The sequence below is a fragment of the Myxocyprinus asiaticus genome, chromosome 24 (assembly GCF_019703515.2).
Source record: "Myxocyprinus asiaticus isolate MX2 ecotype Aquarium Trade chromosome 24, UBuf_Myxa_2, whole genome shotgun sequence".
Taxonomy (NCBI): Eukaryota; Metazoa; Chordata; class Actinopteri; order Cypriniformes; family Catostomidae; genus Myxocyprinus; species Myxocyprinus asiaticus.
Window position 1 is genome coordinate 12,443,150 of NC_059367.1, and position 25,759 is coordinate 12,468,908.

The window sequence follows — 25,759 nt, forward strand, 5'->3', positions numbered from 1 at the left end:
ATGATTTTTCCTCGTGATCATATTTGATAGCAAACTAAAACCAGCAGGGCAGCCAGGGTAGTTTGATTGTTTTTAATATAATGAGGAACTGTGCAGCACGGTACACCCATCAAAGTGAAAATTGAAAAGCTGTCCTTCATGGTATGTCATTCCCTAACATCTCCAATTATCTGGCCTCCCTGTTTATTTATTGAAACTGTCAATTCGTATTATGAATTGGCTGACAAAAATATAGATTGTTCAAGACGATCCCTCTTTCTTTTGTGTCTGCAGACATCTGCGCATGCTCCAGGATGCATGCAAGGCAACTGCATACGCAGACCACAAAGATCTGCTAACAAAAATCAGGAAATAAAATTGTAGGGGGAAACAGAATCTCAGAAATTCCTATGACAATTATGACTTGCCTGCAAAAGCAGAGTTTCCTCTCTGCACGCTCGTCCTGTCATGTGGTCTGCCAAGTGAACAGATGATTTAATGAATCCATCAATCATAAAATACAAAAGCAAAGTACAGTCCACTTCTTGATCCTCCGATTTTTTTTAATTGGTTCCCACGGGACGCAGTGTTTTTCCACATCAAAATAAGTTTTACCCCACCATTACAACCAACCGCGCTGCTAACAATTATGCGAGACTAGATGGCTACGATGGCAAAACTGGATTAAAGCTGAATGTTTTTTTTTTTTTAAATGTTAAAATACTTAAATCCCAGCATAATATGCAGAGACAACAATAAGTAAGCCATTTGTAAGCTAATTTCCCTGAAAAATGTTAACACTATGTTTATGCAGCATTATCAAAATTGCAACATAAGCTCAACCAATGACCTGAGTTCTGGGTAGGACTAAACTATATGACAGACGGGGGAAAGTTTGGGAAACCTGTTTGAAAATGAGAATTATTTTGGCAATTGTGTTTAGTGACACCAGTGGTGCAGAAATTGCACATTTCAGCTCTAAATATTAAAGATGAGACTTTCTTTTTGGTCAGGAGGTATTTGAAGCATTTGCTATAAAAAGAGTTACGTGTGTTTGTGTGTGGGGGTGTGCGTTTCACTGTCTAATGCCCTACATGTTTTTGGTGGTGTACAGGGAAACCCTTTTTAGATGGACCATGTTGGGACTCCACGCATGAGTCCCTTGCATTGAATGGCAGGTCATCTGCATGGAGCAGACAGCACACAGGAGAAGAGACAGGCTCTGGACAGGCTTTATGAAGACACATAGAGTCACTATGGAGACAGCAATCAGAATCCACCCGGGACCCCAGCAGACAGAAGAGGGGGAATGAGAGGCAGTTGACTCTGGAATCAAGCCGTAGACTCCATGATTCATGTGACAGCCCATCCCAGTGCATGCACGCGTACATACTCATGTATATACACAAGATAAAATCTGAAATTGGCTGCGGTACTGGAGAAATGGAAAATTCTGCAACATCAAGAACATAATTACAGTGAGAGTGAGAAAACTGCTGTTTACATGATCCCTTAGTAGCATGCAGCACACTGGGTGGATTTCATAACTGCATGAGATTTGCCTGTAACGATATTATTATAAATGGATTTCGCATTAAAAGTACAAAGTAGACATTGAGGGGGTACAAACTGTTGTAATCGCATAAGCCAAATATGATACAAGTTAAAAAAGGATTACACCTTTTAAAAAAGCACATACATATCCTCTCTGACATACAAATAGCAGCTTGCTTCATCTATCTGTCTATCTGTCTGTCTATCTGTCTATCTATCTATTTATCTATTCAACACCCTTTTTCCTGTTGGCTTCTGTCCACCCCAGCAGATGGGTCGTGTCAATAGGCTGCTATTACAGTAACTGGACACATGCCTCTCATGGGGCCAAGAGACCAGTACCATCATACTGTACTATATGCAGTTTTAAAAAAGGAGGAAAGAATGAAAATAGCTCATTTTGCTATAGTCATACCCACTTTCAGCTAATCTCCGCTTTTCACACTTAGATCTCTAGCAACAAAACAGGTTGAAAATGACTTTTTCTTGCCTGCCTTGTTATTTTGAGAGAGAAACATATGGTTTTGTAGTTTGGTTTGTATTGTACTTGCTGTGACCACTGGCATATGAAGCTGATGATTATGCTAGCATATTAACAGCAAAGCATCTTTGCTATAGACATTGTTATATTTAATTTAATTGTTTTATTTTCTGGTATACTTACAAAAAACAACCAAATTAATTAAGATCTTAAACTAGATCCTGGCTAATTTTGATTGCTTAATTGAAACTAAACATGTTAAATTACATTTTAAGCATTAATCTCATTAAAGTCTGATCTGTATGCATATTGAGTATGATTTATTAAATGGTAAGATTACAGTGTTATGTGGGAATACTGAAAAAAATCTATGAGTCTACGACTAAATAAAAAAATATCAATGATCTCATAATTGGTCATACATTTTGTTAACGCAGTCCATATAAAATAATTATAAATGAACAGTCTAAAGTCTATAGCAAAGAACACGAGTCACTAGAATCAGTCACTGAAATTAGATATTTATAGTGAAAACCCCTTAAGTAAAAAGAAATGTTATGATAACTGGACCTGATTACTGTATTTACATTTTTTCAATGTTTCACGTTGGGAGTCAGGCTGTCTGTTACCCCATGCTATTCTTGAATAGAAAACATTAAAAAAAACATATGAATTGCATTGCATTAGATATTCATTGCATTTGACAAAGTACACTATGCAACACAATGTTTGTTCCTGGTAGTAAGTGTTATTTCCTAATTGCTTATGCCTCAAAAGTATAGAAAATGGCTATTATTCCCCACAAACTTTGCTTTTGTGACCAGGACAGTGATATTTTGAAATTTACCTATTTCCAATGAGAAAACAGGCGAATTTGTGTCTTTTCATTCACATAAAGTCCAAAAAAAAACAACATATGAATTCAAATGAACATGTATTTATACTAAAGTAATACAAAAATACTACAAAAGATTTAGAAGTGATTCGTTTTTCGAGATTTACAATTATACTATAAATAACTTTCACGAATCAGCCCCCAAATGTACTCATCATACTTCAAGGCGCCCAACAAGGTCTTGGTGCTGTTGTAATCCTCTTTGAGGTGCACCGAGTGAGACGGGAAGAGACGGGTACTTGTTACCATTATGGAGCAGCACGCCACTCAAGAGGCGCCACTCATTCTGGTTACAGGCGATGCCGATTGCCTCGAACAGACTGGTCACATTGTGGCAGAAGCACAGCCCATCTTGACGGGAGAAGAAGCTGGAAAAAGTTTAGTGACGCTTCCTCTGATCTGCGACTTGCACACTTTCATCCAACAAGTTCCACTGCTTGAGCCTAGACGTCAAAAGCTCGGCATTGGACTTGGTGAGACCAAGATCTCTAATCAAGTTGTTGAGGTCTTTTTGGTTGGAGTAGTATGGGTTTCAGCTCCACCTCTGAAATTGTCATCTGTATCTACGTCTTCCTTACTCTCTGACTTGCTGCTCTCTTCTAAAGACGGATGCTCTCTCTCTCCGGAGGAGTGGGTACGGGGAGCTCATGGCAGTGTGGCACCGGGGTGATGGATGAAGGAAGGTCCGGATACGTGATAGCAGGTGCATTCTTGCCAGTCCGACGTTTGTAAGGGTCCACCATGCAGAAGTAGCAGTTGCTTGAGTGGTCAGTGGGTTCCCGCAAAATTCTTGGGATAGTGAACTTCATGGCTCTCTTTTCCCCTCTGTACCATCCAACAAAAATACATTTATTTCACCCATGACTAATGTGTAAGAGATTCTCGCAACATTTTTCATATATGATATATTTTTTCAATAACACTGAAAATTGTAAAACATTTTAAAATTAAAAACTTTTAAAATTGTAAAAATTTGAAAATTTGATAACATAAAATTTCGAGCAACAATTGTCCATCTTACCTTCCAGAGTTTTTTTGCAGTGCTCGTAGGTGAAATGAGGTGCCCAGGGTTTGTCTTGATCCCCAACAGGCATACCGAAATATGCCTTGAAGGCCTCACACATCTTAGCAGATGCTTCCACGGAGTACATTTTCGCTCTTGTCTTGATAAATTGGCCGCAGACATAGCAAAATGAGTCTGCCAGATGCTTGCAGCCTCTTGATGCTATCTCAGATAAATGCAGATATGTATCCACGTAGGCAGCTGAAAATAAACTGAACTGGTGGGCTTAAGGCCCCTGTATTTATACTACTATTTATATTACTGGAAAGTTCTAGAAGTTACTCCAAGTTTACTCAGCACTGAATCTATCTGGAATGTTCTGGAAAATAGGTAAATTTAAAAATATCACTGTCCTGGTCACAAAAGCAAAGTGTGTGGGGAATAATAGCCATTTTCTATAATTTTGAGGCATAAGCAATTAGGAAATAACACTTACTACCCAGGAACCAAAAAATAAATAAATAAATAAATTGTTACACAATGGTATCAAACCAATTGGAAACTGCAAACATATGATGACCTTTTTCAGAACTAACTTCACTTTTCTTTATTGTTACAATGACTTTTAACCAACTGGTCCCAAGGACATTTTAAGTGGATGTATAAAGTCAGTCCCCACAGGTGTCCTAGCAGTGTAACAATGGGTTGGTCACATTAACTATGAACACATTCGACTAAGTTTGACATCCAGAAAGTGGCCAAATACATTTGTCTTAATTTAGAACACTGTATCTGACGTTTTATAATTTAAAACCTTACAAACATCTTTTTTGTGAAACGTTTTGCTTGAAATGTGTGCTTGTGCCATCTTCATTTAAAATGATTGCCACTTCTGGTTTGATTTTTTTGTTATCTAATGCAGTGACATTCATACATTTTTAAGTATGGCTTAAGCATTCAAATCCTTTTCAGGGCCACTGTATATCTACGTACCAATGTAAAGCAGTGAATCAAAGCACCATGCACTATTATGCCAGTGTCTTGATCTGATGTCATTTCTGAGATAGAGACATGTCAGTTTCCTAAATATTCTCCAGGAAACACACTGACATCTCAGCAGGGGTTTTTTCAGGCGAGGTGCCACTGGTCAAAGTTTTGTTAATGCTATTGGTCTATAAATCATCCCTGTTCTCCCCCATACATCAAACGCAGCTGTTGTGAGGCGATGGAGGCGTGGGAGGTGGGGAGAATGGAGGTGAGCGGGTGCCAAGCCGATCATGTGTTCCCCGCAAACAGCAGGAGGAGAGCCATCAAGCCAAACGGAGAGGAAAAGATGAGCCAGGAAAGGCAGATGTGCTTGTGTCCTGTCTGTTATGAACAGTCTTCCCACCTTGTGGTAACACTGTGAACTGTAGCTGCAGGAGAGCGTGATCAAGAAAGAGAGGAAGAGAGAGAGATAGAGGAGGGTGTGTGTGGGGGGGGGTAAAGAGAGAGTGAGGAAGGGAGGGAGCAAGAAAGGAGAGAGAGAAAGGGTGAGGGATGGAGAAAGAGAGAGAGAGGAGTTTAAACTAAGAGCTATGTTTTGGGATGGACTAATCTGCTACAGAGCAGTGTGAGGATCGGAACGCATTGTGTGAGCGAGTGTGTGGAGGACAGATAAGGGAAGAAGCCCGGCAGACCGACTGCTTGTTTTAATGTGCTGACTCTGGGGAGCTAAAAAAAAATATTGACTCTTCAGTCGTGTGCCGTGAGCCAGGGCACAAGCGCCACATTTAACAGAGGTGCACCAGAAAACAGTGCGCAGGAGAGGAGCAAATTCATCCAACTAGACAGCACATATAAAGGATTTCTCTTTCCTTTCTTCTTTTTTTTAATGTTCATTTTTCTGTCTTTTTTTCCTCGGGACTGACTCCCATTTCCTGTAAAGAAAAAGAAGCCGTAGAGCCACAAAGCAAATACAATAAAGCAAGCCGGGCGACAAGAACCAAATCACGTCAACAAGATGTTTGAAATCAGCCGAACACTGAACGCTGCTTTGTTGAGCAATGAGGTAAAGGAATTGGATTTTTCTAGTTGTGTCACCTCATACTTTAAGTGTGTGTTCATTATTTCGTTGTGTGTAACGTTTCTGTGTGTGTCTTATCAATGTGCCCATGCTTCTAAATGTGACAGATATCACAGGTTTTAAATGAATGTGCAGGGATTGAGTGTTCAGGTCCAGTTAAACGGCTGCTAGCTGAAGGCAGTACCTCTCTGCTCTCCGGGCACACTGTAATGGATAAGAGACTAGACTCGCTCTCTCTCCCTCTCCCACGCACAATCATTTCATTTTCTCATTTACTCAAAGCAAGATAGCTCTTACTGCTGAGCTTGCTTGATGACTTGCCCATCTGGGGCTTACACTGACTGCGTGTGTTTGTGTGTGTGTGTGTGTGTGTGTGTGTGAACTCAGTAAGCACACGGCTCTCTATCACTGTGGCAGTCCAGCTTTCTCTTTTCTTTCTGCCTCTTGCTTTTCTTTAGTCTATAAATATTTCTTTACCACCTTGGCTAGCGTTCTGTTCTTTTCCTCTCTTCTTCTTTTCTCCCTTTTTCCCTGTAAACACGCACCTTGCGAGCAGTGTCTGAAGATGATGGTAAGGTGCTCACAGAACTCGGCAGTAGCCCAGGCGGAAGGCTCCTTCCCAAGCATGGGCTCGCTGCTTTTCCCCCGAGATCCATCCAGCCTACTGGGGGCCAGGGCACTGGGGGTAAGAAGATAGACAGATCTGTTGGACAAATTAAAGAGAAAATAGTCAAGAACAAATATGGCACAGTAGAATAAGAATAGTAACTTCATTTAGGTAAATGTGTGAAGCCCTTAGGCTGAATTAGCCAATGTTTTCATGCTCCATTGTGGGATGATACAGCTGCCTACTCTGGCTAGATCTTTCAATCAGTTAGCCAGAGAGAAAGAGAAAGAGATTGAGAGAGTGAAAGCAGGTTGTGTAAGTGCATTGTTTGTGTAATTCTGCACAGAATGTGTTTGTGTGGCTCCTTGTGTACTGATGCCTGAAATTAAAAGTGCAGCGTGTGTGTGTGCATATTATGCTTAAAAGTCATTCCAGAATTCAAAAGTTGGGAAGCTAAAGGAAAATATTTTTGTATGTATTACTGTGTTTGGAATTTTTCACAATTTTCTAAATGTGTTGTCTTGGTGTGTTGCACGGTTTTAGTATAGAATTGTTTGAAAACATAAAAGGCGTTATCTTGCTCTAATGTAGATAGTGATCCTTATAATACACATTCGGTAACAAAAGCATGTCAAGATAAACAATATTTGTGTGGCTATATTGTATTTTTAATTGGAAATATTTTTGAAGGTCATCAAAATGAAGCATTTATTTCCTCTACTGATAGGTGGATATAACTGAGCATGTAATGTACTATATTACATCCTATAATCTCTAAACAGAACCGTGTAGATAGACATGTAAGACTTTTCCTGTATATAATAATTATGTTTTCTCTCAAGTATGGTGCGATAAAAGTAGATACTCATTCTTATGTCTTCATTCAGTCATTTCTAATCTTATACACTACAGTCTTGGGTTGAGAGAGAGATGGTACGGGAAAGCCCTGGCTGGCTGGTGCTGTAAGTGCCGGTCGGTTAAGAATAAATCCCTGACTTGGTGCATTAAATCGACACGAAACTGTGGGTGTCTAATCTGTGATGGGCTCTCGTTCCTCGTCTCCACAAAACAGGATCAGCCTGCCTGCCTGGAGCCGCACCACATTCTCACACAAATCAGACTCAAACTGACAGCACTGGAGCTCCTCTGCCAGTTCACACACACACACACGTAACGCAAGTATACATACATACACTGTGATCGTATACAGCTGGGTGTTCTTAGGAAGAGGCAGCAGATTACTAAACCCTTCCTCGCAACCTTTTTGAGGTACACACACTCTCCTTAAAATCCTCAGCAGCTCAGGGATTTTGAAACATTTGGATTATTCATCCTGGTGATTCTCCAGCTTTGAGATGTAAAAAATTAAACAAGGCATGTAGATTCACAACCATTATACTCTCATTTGAACTATAAAATTGTTACAAGTATATCTGTAATAGTGTGATTCAGCAATCAGTCACTATTTGGTGCGGGAAAGTGAAACGTCCATGCGATGATAAATATAAACTGAAAAATTTGTGAATATTGTGACTGTTTCAAATATTATTGTCTATTTTTTTTTCTTCTATTTTGAATTTTCCACATTTGTAGAACTCTGATTCAGTTTACACATGTAAAATCGTTTTTTTTTTGTTGTTGTTTTTAAGATAAAGATATTTTGACGAGAAGGGTTGTTATTTCTCTCTTTCTCTTTCAATCTCAAGAGACTGTCAACAAACCATGTTGTTTTTAAGTCCTACTTTTTCATATCTATCACAATCATTTTAAAAACAGAAATGAATAGAATAAAATTTGGAAATTATTAATGTTACAATTTAAGTGTTAAGGCTGTCTTAATAAAAAAATTTTTTTTTGAAAATGACAGCAGTCCATTGTACACTATATTTAAATAATAATTGCTTTTGTTTTTACATTGGGGGCTGGTAAATATTGTCTTGTTCCTGAAAGAGGAACCAATCCATTGCAACACTGGTTGCAATCCTTTAGCATCTCTGTTGGACTGTTTCTACTCTTAAAAATCTGAATTTGTCACTCGCGTTTATCCGCAAATACACAATTCACGTTTCAGATTGTAATTAACCAGGTTAAACCAGACCATCGTTACAGTGATTAATTGTGCCTTAATTAACTGAAGCCAGATCATTTGCATACATTTAATCATTGTCTGTGTATGTGGGTTTTTTTTTTTTTTTTTTTTTTTTTGAGAAAGGGAAATTTCATTCTCCTTTTTATTTCATTGTAAGTTTATTTTATACACGTATTAGGTTTCTTTCAGACATCTTGCAGAGGAAAATGACTAGAATGTTCCATCTGGGTGCAGCTTTTTAAATTCTATTTCAATATGCACAGTGTATAGAATTATTTTATATCAAAATAATGATTGCATTTCATGATTAAGTAAATCAATGAAGCAATAAAAACACTCTTAGAGCTAGAGCGTACATGTTTTTACAAACATGAACTGACGTTAAAAGCCAAGCTTAATCATTAGAAGCAATGGATCACTAACTTGGATGTAATTAGCTAAGTCTTAACAATGTGATTTTACATCTATCTATAAACAATCTGGAATATAATTTTATTTATTTATTTTTTGCAGAAGAAGCTAACGGATGCATCGTGTAGTAGTTGTATTTGATTAAGGTATCCCAGCTATTGCCAAGCACTCTAATGGGTTATCGAACATCCAAAAGATATTGAAATTATTTCTAATCATAGTTAATAACTGCAGTCTATTTTTTTAAATTAAGCATGACACATTCAGGGTTGGGGAGTAACAGAATACATGTAATGGGATTATGTATTTAAAATACAAAATATAAGTAACTGTATTCCACTACAGTTACAATTTAAATCATTGGTAATTAGAATACAGTTACATTCAAAAAGTATTTTGATTACTGAAGAGATTACTTTGCATTTTATTGTCATTTGTTTCATTTAATATTTAGTCCGATGGAAAACATTTATTCATATAAATGATGCGATCCAAAGTGCATTTGAACAGCAGTGAAACACTTTCTTATGAGGTGTTACATTCATTCAAGCAGACAGAAGTATGTTTGGAGCAGAAGAAATAGAAAAAACCTTGTGTAAATTGTCATCTAAGCTACAATGCTATTTCTAGCCATTTTACATGCGCGTTACCAGGCATGATTATATGTTTTTATTGAGAAAATTCACTTCAGATCATAATTTCTTTTTTTCTAGTAAGACCTTTGATATTAGGGCAAAAATCGTATTCTTGATGATAATTTTTGTATTGTTTTCCTGTAAAAATATCTAAAATTCCTTAAAACAAGATCAATTTGATATGTCTTGCTTTAGAAACATCACTGCATAAGATATTTAGGTTTTTCAGAGAATGCATTTTTAACATGTGTATTTTGTCTTACTGTACTGGCAGAGTTTTTATAGTCAAAACAAGTGAAAAATCTCCCAGTGCTGAAGAAGTAATCCAAAGTATTTAGAATACATTACTGACCTTGAGTAATCTAACGGAATACGTTACAAATGACATTTTACAGCATGTATTCTGTAATCTGTAGTGGAATACATTTCAAAAGTAACCCTCCCAACCCTGGACACATTGCCACTCGAGATACTGCGCTAAGCAGGATACTGTGTGATTTCTAATTATAGAACATTTTTCAACATTCAGCACAGTGATGAAAGTCTCTGAAATAGCACAAAAGCACAATCACAAGAAAAATGGCACATTCCAATGAGAATTCTTCTGCCTTGGTAGGGATACGGACATTAATCCAAACACATGCAGATTTGTTAGATTAAAAAATTCAGTTTCTGATTGGAGATGCTGTACTCATATACACACACAATCCAGCAGTCCACGGGTTACAGCTGCTCTATTTTAAACGGTTGCATGCTCGGTTTCTAACTTCATTTTCAGCCATTTTTTTGAAGGTTACGTTTGCTCCTAAATTCGTTGGAGGGCACTGAGAAACAAACAGAGATGAGGGGGAGAGGAAAGGGAATTGAAGAGATATTGGCAAATGTCTGTTGGCAGTGCTAGAGATAGGCAGGGTCATCTCTATTTCACAACAATGATTAGCTCTGCCCATCTGCCGGCTCGACAGACTCCTTTGTGATTGCAGAGTTCTCTGTTCAATGTAGCCCTGGAAATTAGTTCATTTGTGCTGCTCAACCCCAGCCTAACTGTACTGAGAACAGGTGCGGCATTCTACCCCCGCACAAAGCCGTAGCATGTGTGTGTGAGCGCGTGTGTGCGTGTGTGTGAATCCTCCACAAGAGCAGCCGAGCAGCAAGTGAAGCAGACTCATCAACTGTGAAAAGATTCACATCTCACAAAACAATAGCAATAGATTGCAGTGGATCAACTTCCTGCTCAGAAATAAGAACCCTTTTCTCCTTCATGTAGGCCATCTCTCCCTAGCTGAGTTATTAGCGTTCACCTCAGAATACCAACATCAATACCTTTTTGCCTCTGTGTATATTTAGCTTGGTACAAAAGGTGCTGCATTAAACAATTATGCCATTACCGTTCATTCTCAGTGCTAAGAATTTCAAGCGTTTCCCATCGATATTCTGTCCCGATTAAATTTGCGACGCTTCATTCAAGGACAGTCCGAAATTCTGTGCAAGTGTGAAAATTATACAGCCATCATAGAGAGAAATCTGGAGCCCAGAGCCCTGCTGCTTTATCATCTGTAGCGTAAAGGCTGCTGCTATTGTCAGGGCGCTTCCCCATTTTGGAAGAAAGGCCACGAGAACGAGCTATTTAACCTCCAGGTCACTCAGCGGTCACAACACACATATAGGGGTATTCATGAGAGAATTAGCCACCTTGCACTGCTCAAAATCTTGTGTGTGCATGTGTAAATGACAGAAGTGCAGAAACAGAGATTCCAACACCGTAAACTATTGATAAAGCATCACCTTTTTTTAATAGACATAAGCCAAATGTTGCTCAGAACTACAACCAAATACTGTTGGAGCATTATGGTGATGGACCGAGCTCATATTTATTGTCAATAGATGTCAAATTCTGTAAAAAATAAGTACGCTTTTTTTTTTTATATAGCTTGTAGGAAGACTATAAAAGAAGTGATTGTTTGTTCAAAGTAAATATAATTAAATACAAAAAGACGTTGAAATAAAAATGTCTTTTGAATAATACAAATTCAGATTCTGGAATTATAGCCGGAATTTTTATGTCCCAATAACACAATATCAGTAGCATCGTCAGTGACATCAAGTCCAATCAATCAATCTCTTTCTAGTAAGAGTGGGGTTGATGGTATCACCATTGTGTCCTTGAGCAAGACATGTTCGCCTGTTCTTTTTGTGTGGCAATAAATGGGTAGTTGACATATAACATGTCCATGAACTTTTTACAGACCCACTTTATATTAGGTTGCCTTAAATACTATGTACTTAACCATTTGATACAATGTACTTATTATTTACATACATATTGCTGCATTGTAAATACATTTAAAGTACCTGCATTTAATTACATTTGTAGTTACACTGTTAACTTTACCGCTAACCAAACCCTTACCCCAAAACCAAACTCTAACCCCTAACCCTACCCTTACTTCTAAACCTACCCGTACCTCAACCTCAGTAGCAGCAAATGTGGGAATTTTGAAGAACAACATAGTACACAGTAAATACATAGTCTTGTATGTATTTAATGTTAGTACATAGTAGTTAAGGCCACCTAAAGTGTGACCCTTTTTACTATATCGTCAAGATTTTAGGTTAACAATTACATGTACTGTATATCGTAGGTCAGGGTTCCCCAATTAGTGTTCACCAAGGGCCAAATTCTGTCAACAATAAAAAGTCAAGGGCCACAGCCCTCGATGTAATGATGATGGCTGTGTCTCGTTTCAAAGGTTGTGTGCTAGGTAGCACGCGTCCTTTGAAGGCTGCAGTATACCGAGTGTCCTCCTTTAAACAAGCCTCGTTTAAACGAGATGGCCTTCGTGGACGAACGGAAACGGAACGTAACATGGTTGCTATGACAGCACACCACTCTTTAACAAGTGCGAGCGCTTTGAGTGAACAAAGTCCCTCTGGAAGGGAATGTATGAAGTACATTTTAGGAGAGTTATAATGATGTAAAAAGAAAAAAAAAATAGATTTTACAGGTGTACTTTTAGTCTAATACTTTATTTTAATTATATATTAATATAATTATACATATTATACATATTATGTACTCTGCACCCATCTACTGAGGTACTTCAGCTTGGGAATTAACATGTTCCTTGTTTGAACATCATATTTACGGGCAAATTGGCGTAATATTTTTTAGACATTTCCGTTGAAGCAAAGAATTGTGGGTTGTGAGAGCCCACGAAGGATACAACTCATGCATCCTCCGAATTCTCGTGAAAGGTCGCATTCGAAGTGTCCTACTCGCTTTCTGAAACGAGACAGCCTCGATGATGTATGTGGCCGACAAATGCGACCTCCGGAGGATGCAGCCTTCCAAATGAGACACAGCCAAAGTGTTTGTACTGCTGTTATTATTATTGTTATTGTTATTGTTATTACTATTGTTGTTTTATTATTAAAAGAGCTGCGCATAAATACAGATTTTTTTCTTAGTTCTTTTTAGTAGCCTTTTTTATTTATTCAAACAATTATGAACATTTTGTTTGTATACAGATACACAAAACTACACAAATTTGCCTGCTGAAAAAAAACTTTAATGAACAGTCTGGATCTCCATGTCCTCCATGCGAGTCAACTGTTCCTGCTCATCTCCAAACGGGACCTGCTCCCTGCACTTCCCTAATTGCTGATTCAATTATTAGACCTATTAGCATTGATATTTGTATTGTTCTTAAGGATAATATAACAAAGTATTGCAATAATTTCAATAAAGAAAAGACAGTGAGCCATTGTTTTCTTATAAATTATTTTTAATATTAGGCTATGCATCATATTTTTTTTTTCTGTACTATGCTATTCTTAATGTGCACTATTCCACTTGTACCATATTACCTTGTGTTATATTATCCATGCATTAATCTTGGCATTATAAAAAGACTAGTTGGCTTTGGGAGTCCATTTGGAATATACTCCTAGCAAAATACATGTGCAAATATAAATAAGATGTATATTTATGCATCAGCACTCTTTACTACACTCACTTGCATAAAAAAACAGATTATATACTCCTTAGAATGCAGCAACACCGTGATAAGAACATAATGAAACAGTTATGCCAAATTAGGTAAATAAATGCTTTAACAGCGTTCAATATATTAATCTCTAGCACTGACAGCTAGCCTAAGCAGGGCAGGAGACTGGTATAAATGTTTGTAGAACAGCAACAGCACCGCCAACTGTACAGGGGTGAAATCGTTTTTTTTGTTTGTTTTTTGTTTTTTCTGGCTGTGTTCCACTTCACTTTTAACATCCACTGGCTAACTCTCCTAAGCACTTCCCCTCAGGGGAATCCCCGCCGCCATTTTGGAAGTCCGTTCCACTTGTTCATTGAGCGAGGGAAGTTTCTGTTGACAGACTTCAACCCCTCGATTTTGACCAAGGGAGTGAGCCTACTCTGATGTTCGCTTCAGGCAGCTTCATATCCCACAATGCAACTCGATTGTGATGTGACAGCATATCGCGCTTCATAAACCCCACCCCCGCCACACAACTCTAATGTATGATGGGAATTGAAGTTAGGTCAGTTTAGCAGTTTAGAAAAGTTATATTGAGATTTAACAGCATAATACGTGTAGCTACCTTAAACTGTCTGTCACACAGTTATAGCCTATGTGTTCATTGTTATGTTAACATTATCGTTAGCTTGATTAATCCTTTCTAACAATTAATCCTCTGAGTGGGATTTGAACCCAGGTCTCCAGCATGGGAGGTGGCTAAAGGCTACAGCCCTTAGTATCAGTCAATAGTGTACCTTCTGAGGCCAAGGGAGTGAGGTTTACATTGCACAGCATTTACCAGCTTGCTACTGTTACACTCACCCCGCTTCAGGGTTTTGGCATCACTGCAACCAATAATGCTTGACCTGCTCCAACTGAGATTCAAACCCAGGTCTTTAGCATGGGAGGCGGGTGCACTAACGAGGAGGCTAAAGCTCTAGTGACAGTCACCAATGCACCTTTTGAAGCCAGGGGAGTGAGGTTTACACTGCACTGCACGTACCAGCTGGCTACCGAAAACGCTGTTTTCTCAGGTGCAAAAATCACTTATAATTTCACAAATTGGACTATAAAAACACGAGGAACTTCCGCATTAAATGCTTTACCGTTGAAAGTGTAAAATGTAGTGACTTGCGTGTAAATGTAAATTTTGAAAGACGACATTTTCTCCTCAACCCCAAATGCATCGTCGGTATTCTGGATCAAAGGCACTAATGTGAATTTACAAAAATGGATACTGGAAGTAAAGTTTCGAGCAGCAGCAGGCTATGGCCATGCATCAGAATAGCAACGCTTAACGCGTTTACAAAGTCATGGGTTTGTTGGCAATCCACTGAAAATTCCAGGACTGACACCTAAAAATCAGAACCGACTGACAGGGGGCGGTCTCCAAGGCTCGGTACCATCCACTCCTGGGTCAGACAGCGAGGAAATAGATGATGTTTTCACACCCACCCCCGACACAGCCCTGAGTATGGACACATGAGAGATTATTAACATTTTCTTCAAAGATTTTGGCGGACTCTCTCATGCTAAGTGTGGGAAAAAACAAGTTTTGTCAGCGATGAAGAGTGTTGTAGTGAGTCTCGTTGTAAAGCATGAAATCGCGTATAAAGGTATGTTCACGCGTCTGAAACTGGAAGAGAAAGAAGATGATGTGAGCTTCGTCAAGAATGTAGCAAAGGAGCTCTTCAGCAATGGCATCACTAACTGGGGTCATATTGCCAGCTTGCTGGCTTTCGGGGCACTGGTGTGCAAGTATCAAAATCACAGAGGACAGAGCCAGTGTGTGAGTCTTACGGGGGAAGAGATCTCTTCCTATCTTCTCTCAGCCCAATGGGACTGGCTGCTAAAAAACAATGCATGGGATGGTTTTGTGGAATTCTTTCATGAAAATGTAAAATCCTTTTCAGCTGTGCAGATCTGAATTGTTGACCTGCCAGAAGACTCTTTCGATGCCAGTTGTTTATTGTTTAATGTTTACACAAGAATTACATGTGAAATTTCTGAATTATCTTTTGAAAGATCATATTTTAAAACTAACTAGGGTCTTGTGGCAAGAACTAGCCATAGCAAATGCCTGAAAGATTGTGTGATAACACTTTTTCCTGATGTCACTTTCTTAATCTAGAATGGAATCTTTGTTCTATCATGTAATAATAATAATCTACAAATAGTGTTTAATTTAGACCTGAGGTTTCATTGACATCTGGCCTTACCTGATAAATAAGTCTTAAAAGGCTTTTTATCTGAATGTTGGTTTTGTTTTGAGTCCTTCAAGCTTGACTGATTGTTCTAAAAAAAAACTCATGTGGGACTATGATAGCAATTTATAGCCACAAAAGGCTGCTAAACATTAATATTCTTTAGCTTGGATTTGACATTCTGGATCTTTTTTATATATAAAGAGAAATATATTTTGATACACATGAATTTAATATGCTAATATATGTCACTCAACTTTTGAATATACTGTTCATTGAATACTGCACATTAAACCAAGCAGCTGAAAAAAATAAAATAATAATAATAATTCCACAAATTGACATCAGCCTTCAATGTGCTCCAAGAGATCAAGGGTTTAGGGTGTTCCAGTTAAACCCACAGCACAGGTCCTGCCAGTAGTGGGCACTCGAACAACGTAAGCAATAACGTACATCCGAGTCCGTGAGACGGAGGGAAATTAGTGAGGGAAGGGCATACAAATTTGAAATGGAACATAGTCAATGTGTGTATCCACCTTTTTCCTACGTCCTGTGATGCTTAGCGCATAATGTAGGCGTTACTTCCACTGTCAAGTTAACACAGCTGTTGTTGTGCCGGTTGTCCATTCATTGTGATGTTGGGATTTTGAGGAGAGCATGTATGATTTCATGACGACATACATCAATCACTATTTCAGTGTGTTACTGAACGATAATAAACTGCAAAAAAGGCCATAAAGACAAAGAGAGCGCAAAACTGGCATGCTGTTTCTCCCAGAAGCAGTTGAGATTTAATCTAAGCACAAACGCAACATTTCAAGCAAAATTATTGGTTGTTGTAGTGGAGTACCTGTGTTAGTTCAGCTTCAGATGTGTGTGCTTGTACTTGTCACCCTGCATGTTCAAATCAGACAGACACACTAAGGAAGAGCTGTGAAGTTCTCGTCCTTGGGTATGTAATCACTTTTTCAAGTTTCAAGTCTCCAATCGGATGGTAATTTCCTTTTAAATCCACACGTAAATTTAAACTTTTGTTCGGTGGGTGACTGGTGAGAGGTGGTGCTTCGCTGCCGTCCGGGACGCACCAGTACACCGTTTTAAACCTCAAATGCAATGTGGTTTTTGACTACTTCTGTATGTGTTTTTGTGATCCAATCGCGAAATATTTTGCACCCCGTTTAAAACTGTATTTAGCGCTTACCAAATGCGTTTTATTACCAGCTGTAAACAGGGTCTAAAATGACTGCAGCCAGAGCTAGGGAATGCTATAGAACGGCTTCCAGCGGAAGTCCCACCCACATTAGTTTCCCCAGTAAGACCTAAGGGCTGTGTCTTGTTTGGAAGGATGCGTCCTCCGGAGGTCGGAGATGCGAGTAGGACACTTCAAATGCAGCCTTCGAATGCGACCTTCTTTCACGGAAATTTGGAGGATGCTTGAGGTGTATCCTTCGTGGGCACTCACAACCCACAATTCTTTGCTTCAATGGAAATGTCTAAAAAAAAATGATGCCAATTTGTCCGTAAATATGACGCAAGGAATGTTAATTCCCAAGTTGAAGCTCCTCAGTAGATGGGTGCAGAGTATATAAAATGTATAATTATATTAATATATAATTAAATTATTAGACTAAAAGTACACCTGTAAAATCTATTTGATTTTCTCTTTACATCATTATAACTCACCTAAAATGTACCTCATACATTCCCTTCTAAAGGGACTTTGTTCCCTTCTCACTCAAAGCGCTCGCGCTTGTTAAAGTGTGGCGTGCTGTAATAGCAACCATGCTACGTTCCGTTTCCATTTGTCCTATGAAGGCCGTCTCATTTAAATGAGGCTTGTTTAAAAGAGGACACTCGGTATACTACAGCCTTCAAAGGACGTGTCCTGCCTAGCATGCAGCCTTCCAAACGAGACAAAGCCAAGGAAAAAGGTGGATAGGCCTTTCCTCTGAAGTTTGTCCCACAAAATCGTCATGGATTTGGTGTGAACAGGCTTTTAGCACAGGCCAAACATTTGTCTCTCACGGGCCGGATGTGACCCGTGGCCGCCTATTGAGGAACCCTGTCTTAAGTCCTGTAAACATTTATTTTTATTTTTATCTTTTTATCATTTTTAATTAGCTTTTTGTCTTTATTTGGTTCATTTTAAATGATTCTGCAGTGGGACAAAATAATAGTTCAAATATTCCCTGTAGGCTCTTAATTAATATGAGTTCATACAACGACATGATTAATAATTAGAAATGAATTGAAAAAGAAAATTGGTTTAAACTAGCTTTGGATAAATTATAGCATATCACACCGCAGGACACTGCTGAGAATTAAGATTTCATGTCAGCTACCCAAATAAATATTCTATTCTATTCTATTCTATTCTATTCTATTCTAAAATAAATTTCTAATATGGAACAATAGGAAGGATTGGTGTGTCTGCTTGACATACTGCAATCATGGCTTGGTCTTCTATTGAGTCTTACTGAGGGGGCAACCCGAGCTACGATACACAGGGGACCTCAGACATCCTATGCAACGTGTCTAAGGATGCATTAGCTGAGGCAATCTGGCTCCAGAGCCATAAAAGCTTGCAGTTTTACATTTTCAGGCATTAGCATGTTAAGCAGGGAAAGAGGATGAGGATGAGAGTGCTCATTAGGAAATAAATGTAATAAACTAAAAACATTTATTTGCCACAAAACATTTATTAATTGAAGGTTTCCCATATAAGCATGTAAGAGTTTTGTTACAAGGGTGCATTTCTGTGTTGTAAATCTTTAGGTATAGTTTGGGGACAAATTCATCCCCAGAAGTAGCTAAATATGCAAAACTTCCTTTTGGGGGCATTTGGAAATGCCCTCATGGACCCTTTTCACACGTCCGCATGCCGCGAAGTGGAAGTCGTCATAGTTGGCTAAAATTGAATGGCGGTAAATGGGGGACCACAGCAAATAAAATTTTTGCTTACCGGTTTGTTCCAACAGCAAAAGAAAAAAATCAACGATTACGCTTTCACAGCTTTTCAAAAGAAGACAAAAATATACAATGCTGGTTAACATCAGTAAGAAGAAAAAACCGACCAAATTTCCTGTCACTCCCTCAGCAGCTGTGTTAGAAGCCTCGTCGCATCTATGGAAACTGATTTTTTAAAACTTATTCCAGGGTGCGTGTGTGTGCATGCGTGTGTGTGTGTGTGTTTGTGTTTGTGACACAAATAACATACACACAACCAAACACAGGTTCTCACTTACATACATGCATATGCACACACTCAATGCTTCAGGACATTTGTGCATGAGATAGTGAGAGTAGATGAAAAAGCTCCATTGGGGGCCGTCACCACTGAGGCAAGGAGCAGGTGTCTCCAGCCAGGCAGAGAGAGAACCAGGGCAGCCTGCCTCAGTTGAGTCGTAGCCCCACAAGAGCTCCCCTCGCCTGGGAGGACAGGTGACATCTGGCCACTATGCCTATGAAATGGAAGACTCACACTCCAGGGACTGCACTCACTACTGATTCACTGAGCCTTAAGTCACTATGGAGGGAATTTGATGTTCTTCTCACTGTCTTTACTTTTTGATGATTTCACAGGGACTGGGTGTTGATGAAGAGAGAGAGACAGATTGGAGGTCTTGAAAGAGCTCTCCCCTTTTTTTCTTTGAAAAGAAAGCTAAAAAAGAGTGAGCGGAGAGAAGGGTCAGCGTGAGTGATACAGGCACCATGACCTGGAAGTAAAAAGACTGTGATTTCAGCAGCAGGGGGCGAGTGCAGGCGATGATGGTCCCCAAAGAAAAACACGCTCACAAACCTCTCTCCACGTACAGAATAAAGGTCTAGTCTTCATCTGGAGTTTCAAGGCTATGATTTCTGCAGGGAAAATGAACATCAAAACAGTGGATTCAGTGAACAGCAAGAGCTTTGTGTTTCAAGTGAGACTATTCGAGTAAAGCCGTAAAAAATGCAAAATAAAAAGAAAGAGAGGGAAAGGGAGGGAATTACAAAGGAAGAGTAATTTCTATAGCTGAGACAGCACTCTAGACTGTTACTAACAATGCAAACTAAAATTTTATTTTCAAATGCAGAATATATATATATATATATATATATATATATATATATATATATATTTTTTTTATTTATTTATTTATTTATTTTTTTTAATGGTAGTGCTGTTGTACCCTTTCAGAAAAAAATTGAGAGATTTTAATGATTTAGTTCTCCCGGACACATTTACGAGTATTTCAGGAATGATGATGGAGTGATTTTGAAAGAGAACCATTGAATGCTTACACAGGAATATGTGTTAAGTGCATGAATGCTCGCTTGTCTGGTTTACCCTGGTTTGCTTAAGTACTGTAATTAATGGTTTTGTTAATTGAACAGGAATTGAAAAGGCATGGTAGAGTAGAAATCAGTGGCAGTAATTCCTCAATTTCACTTTTTTCTCTTCCTCGCTTTCACTTTGTGTGCATGTTACTTTCACAGCCCAAACACACCCATAAAGGCTTCATTGGTTGATGAGTTAAACTGGCTATCATTTTGCTCTAATCATAACGCGTCTCCCTTTTCACAATGAGAAAAAAAATGAACACACTGACCACTCAGAGAAGAGATTATCCCTCAGATCCAACACAAATATGCTGCCATATCAGGAAAAGAAACTATATCCGAGAGACACTTTATAAAACATGGGGATTGTGTGTTAAATACATTACGAAAAGCAGTCACACACAGACTGGTTGTTATTAAAGTCCAACCATCCATCAGAATTGGGCGGCCATTTTATAGTAGGATTAGCCGTGTTGCTATGACACGCAGGCTGTTTCTAAAGTGATAAATGTGCTTTCTGTCTGAATGATAGCCTGTGCCCAAGAGCTGACACGTTGATGAACGGCGCTGTTTCCCCGAATTGATAGTTTCTAAGCCCATACATTTCATTGATTCATTAATTGTTCGGGGGAGTTGGAGGCGCCTGACTGTCATGCATAAATGATAGATGCCTGACATGTGTGCATTACTGAGGAAGACCTTTGAGGCGTGGTGTTGCTTCCTCCGAGACGCAAACCGTCCTCCTCACAGCCAAGAGGAGCCGCTGGTCCCCGTTAGTTTCTCCTCGCATTAATAAGGCATTCTCTCTAACAGCAGTGTTCAGCATTATATGCTCTGCCATGGAGCCTGTTCAAAAACATCAATACAAACTCACTGAAATAACCTCATTTTAGGCAGAGAGGGAAAAGAGAAGTTACATATGCTAACTGCTTCTTAAGGCATCCTTTCTGTCTACAGCTAGCGGCTCTTGTATCGTTTTTCTCCTTCTGAATCCTTTCTTCCCTCTCTCTCTCTCTTGCTCTCTCCTGTTCTGGCTAAGTAAGGCCCCATGAATTCTGAAAGAAAGACAGCAAGGATTGGGGGGGTGGGTGGTGCAGAAATACTGATGTTGCTTTTCCCAGAGCACAGAAAGACAAGGTGATGGAATATCTACAAACAAGGAAAGATAGGTGGGGGAACAAGGAAGGACAAAAAGAAGATCGATGGCACATTTCTGTTCGATTTTACCCCAGAGATATGAGTTGTGCGTATCATAACAATAACTTAATCACAATAATAATAACAATAATCATAACAATGAGGCAAAAATAACTTTTTCAGATAACTCATAGTAGTTGCTGTGAATTAAATTATGTTGGTGCAACTTTAAAAAAAACAAGATAATTGCTATTTGTCATGTAAATATCACTGGCATGGCAACTATTTTTCTTTAGTTTTAAACTTAAAGGGATAGTTCATACAAAAATGAAAATTCTGTCATCATATGTTGTTTCAAACCTGTATGACTTTTATTTTTATGTGTAACACAAAAGGAGATGTTAGGCAGAATTTTAAGGACTGAAAGTCTGAAAAATCTTTTTTTTATATACAGTGAAAGTGAATGGTGACTGAGACTTTCTCATAGAGAAAGTCATAGAGGTTTAAACAACATGAGGGTGAGTTAATTATAGCAGATTTTTCATCACTTTTGAAGCATAAATGATTAGGTTCCAAAATAATCTATTTTTAAAATTCACTATTGACTAATTGAAATCCACTGTAGATATGAATATTTACTGAGGAATGAGCAATCTAATGAATAAGCTATATTCATAGTGTGGCTGCTCTAAGCAAAGACTGGCCTGGTCAGCACAGTGAATGCGTGCCCCCTTCTCTGAAGGGAAGCACTGATTAAAGACCAGACCAGATGGACCACAGCGGTCCTCCTCATCGTGCTCGAGAGCTCCAACTGCAATCAAACACAGCAAAGGCCACCCTACAGCCAACAGTCACACAACTCGATCTCCACCATCGCTCAGTCCCCCTCTAGCCAACCATCAGTGGCTCGGTACCACGCAAATTAGATGGAGAGAATCATCAGTGATGTTAATGATCAGAAAAGAGCTGAAGTGTCTTGCTCAATGTCACCTTTGTTTAAAACAAGCCATGAAGAGAGACTCCACTCGGGTTCGAGATCTGCTCAAGGATTCGACACTGCCATAATCATCTGTCTAATTTTCCCCACGAATAATGTGGCTTCCCTTAATGTAAAATAAGTACACATTCATTACTAATTGCCTTCAAAACTCATATTTTTTTGTTCAAATTCAAATTCTAAAATGCCAGACTTCATTGTAGTGTTGGGTTCGAGTCCACCTTAGTCGAGTCCGAGTCAAGTCCGAGTCTTTGAACAATCGAGTCCGAGTCCAAAAGGGGCTGAGTCCGAGTCAAGTCTGAATGAATCTGTTCATGAATCTGCATTCAAATTGTAACCGTACACTCAATATCAATATTTTAAGCTTATTTTAATTTTCACAACTAAGAAAACATAATTGTCAATATAAAATGTAACAAAAACACCTTTATATTTTATGATTAGATTCCTGCTGAACAAACTTCAAAGTGTTTTCAGAATGAAAGCATATGCTTCAGGTATATGAAGACAAAACTGTCCTTCAGCACACTTCTTATTGCGTTCTGTTGACATTTCAGTGATTTGTTGCTTTTTCCCCTCCACTCAAGCAAAGACTAAAGAAAGTGAAAGCTGTGAGTTATTTATTGTTTCAAATTTTTATTGAGTTTTTTATTTCTACTTAATTTTCAATTTGTCCTTTCAATTTAGTTTAGTTTTATCTAAAATGATCCCTATCTAAAGAAATAATATATACTGAGATTCCTTTTTTGTCTCTAAATGCCGACTGGTTTGGTAAAATAATGAGTTAACACAGTAGTAATTAGCACTTGCTGAGAAGTTACACGACTGACAGGAAGACATAGAGCGCAAGCGCTAAGCGCATGATGTCATTGCCATGATAACCAGACACATTTCAGCTGATGAATGTATCGTCAAATCAACATGCGATGCAACAAAATTTATTTTCTTCTCTGCAGACAATACCAGAGACAATAGCGAGAAGGACAATGAGGAGATTTAATTTACATATTGGTTGACTGAGTGTGCCGCTCTGCAGGTGTGTTTGCTCAACATGGTGAAACAAACACTTGCTACGTCTATGACGTCAGAGGGTGCTACAACTGCTTGCAGAGAGTGCCCATTTATTTCTGTTTCGTTATTTATTTATTTTATTTTGTTCATTGTGCAATCAAATGCCATCGACTGCCAAGTCCCAAAGGCTCAAGTCTGAGTCAAGTCTGAATACGAACTCAAGTACCCCAACTCTATTTCATTGACCCTTATTCTTATATTATAATAGTTACTTGTTAAAGCATGTAATTTCTGCACAACTAGCATCACTAACAGAATTGCAAAATGCTGTGCCAGGCTTGTTGGGATGCTCAAACTAACTGAGCAATGTTTTTATAGTGCCACAGAGCCTCTGTTGGTGGCAATCATCCTCTACAAATGGCTTACTTACAGTAAGCTTACAAAGTATTTTAACTTAAACAAACTTCAGCTTTAAAACATGTCTGAGTCTCTGAGCAAAAACTGAACAAATGGCATAGAAGATACAAATGTTTTTAGCCAGGTAAATCACAACACAAAGATTTATTGCATCCTTATCCTCTAATGTTGCATGATTACGAAGAACAGACCTAGTTTTCCGACAGGTTTTTGCATATCTGAACATGGCAAGCTCCATCTGGGTGAGCCGAGACTGAGCTCAGCAGCCTGACACATGCAGTGCTGTCTGGCTGTGAAGCCGCCAAAAAGAGTTGATGTGGTGTCGAGGTTCTCCTTTGAGAAGGTGACAGGAACAGGAATTGAACTGGGTTATACTCATGTCCTCTGACAGAGAGAGATATTTGCTTCAGAGGGAAGAAACTGCACCCCTTTCTCCCAAGGCGAATTAGACTTGTGACAATCTGGAAATGTTAAATAGAGAAAGAATTTGACATGGAGGGGGAAAAATGTCCTATAAAAAAATCGAAATTGATTAGCAACAGTATTTGGGGCATTTCAGGGTTCTGTTTTCCTTAACATTTAGGTTTTTCTGAAAAACAAAATGTCTCTTGCATAGGAATGTTAAAACAACTTTATAGCCAATTTAAATATAAAAGATTAAAATGAAACATTGAAAAAAAAAGAAAAAAAATGTATGTGTTTTTATCACCGTATGCATTGTTTTGATTGCATTTAAGTGTTTCCTTTTTTATAGTCTATTATTGAGTGTCTAAAAACTTGCCTTCATTTCCAAAAATTTTTAAAGCAAGGCTCCAAATGAGATGTGCAATTTGTAATACACTTGAGCTGACAGCTTGCAGGGGATCCACACTTCAGTGTCTTTAAATTAACCTGTTATTATTCAGGGTGAAAATTGAGACAAAATAAATGCTCCATCTCGCTGGAAGATTTTGCTTAGTTGAAACACTTATCACCACGTCTATTGCATGTTTTAACATGTTACACTCTGAACAGATGCTTGGTGTTCATACAGGAAACAGAGAGGATGTGTAAAATGCATATGGTGGAAATCGATGAAATTGACAGGACACTGATGGAGCATGAACAACACACTCATCCAAATAGAGTGTAGGTTTGAAATATTTGACAAACAAGAGCCCTTTGTGGTCATGGCCAACTGAAGGAGTCAGGTGGTGTGTGTGTATTTGGAAGCAGGGAGGGATGGGGCATGCAAGGTTCAGTGTAATTAGTCAGATTGAGGACTGAAATGAGGCAGTGTGAGAGGAGGCCAGGGGCCAAGTACTGTATTTGTGTGTGTTTGTGTGTGTGTGTGTATTTGTGTTCGAGGCCAGGCTGGTGGGATGCTCTAATTGGAGCTAAGCGGCTGCGGAGGATCAGAGGTACTCCAGAAACAAAGGAGAACAGGCAGAAAGAGAGAGAGAGAGAGAGAGAGAGAGAGAGAGAGAGAGAGAGAGAGGTTGCTGTACTAGGTGTCTGCATGTATCTCTGAGTGTTTGAGTGAACAATAACTAAAGTGACATTTTACATGCGCAGCTACCAAAGGCTTTGACCAAACCTCTGACTGCATCAAAATCACACACGTCCAAACTCGGCCTAAAAAGAGAACAGAAATTCTACACGGATTAGAAAATGAAAACAGACTGCATGTTTTGAAATTTATGTACAGTATAAACATATTCATTTCCAAGAAAATGACTTGTTCTTAGTGATTAACATTTATACTGATTCACAAAACAAACAAAGAAAAGCAAAACATATATATATATATATATATATATTCAGAATAAACATTTAACTTCTACTACCACCCCTCCCCCTCCCAATCCCCAACCCCACCTCAACAAACACCCTTGTGGTCACACATGAGCATATACACACACACAAAAAAAACAACAATCTCTC

General features: G+C 38.7%; 1 protein-coding gene across 4 annotated transcripts in view; it reads left to right on the top strand.

Annotated features, from left to right (window-relative positions):
- Positions 1–5,479: 5,479 nt before the first annotated feature.
- Positions 5,480–25,759, top strand: part of elavl4 (ELAV like neuron-specific RNA binding protein 4) — a 134,460-nt gene continuing 114,180 nt past the window's right edge. For all 4 annotated transcript variants that reach the window (XM_051653937.1, XM_051653941.1, XM_051653936.1 and 1 more), the window contains exon 1: positions 5,480–5,962. In XM_051653937.1, coding sequence (XP_051509897.1) covers positions 5,915–5,962 — 48 coding nt within the window. In that variant the 5' untranslated portion in view covers positions 5,480–5,914. The remainder of the gene's footprint in view (positions 5,963–25,759) is intronic.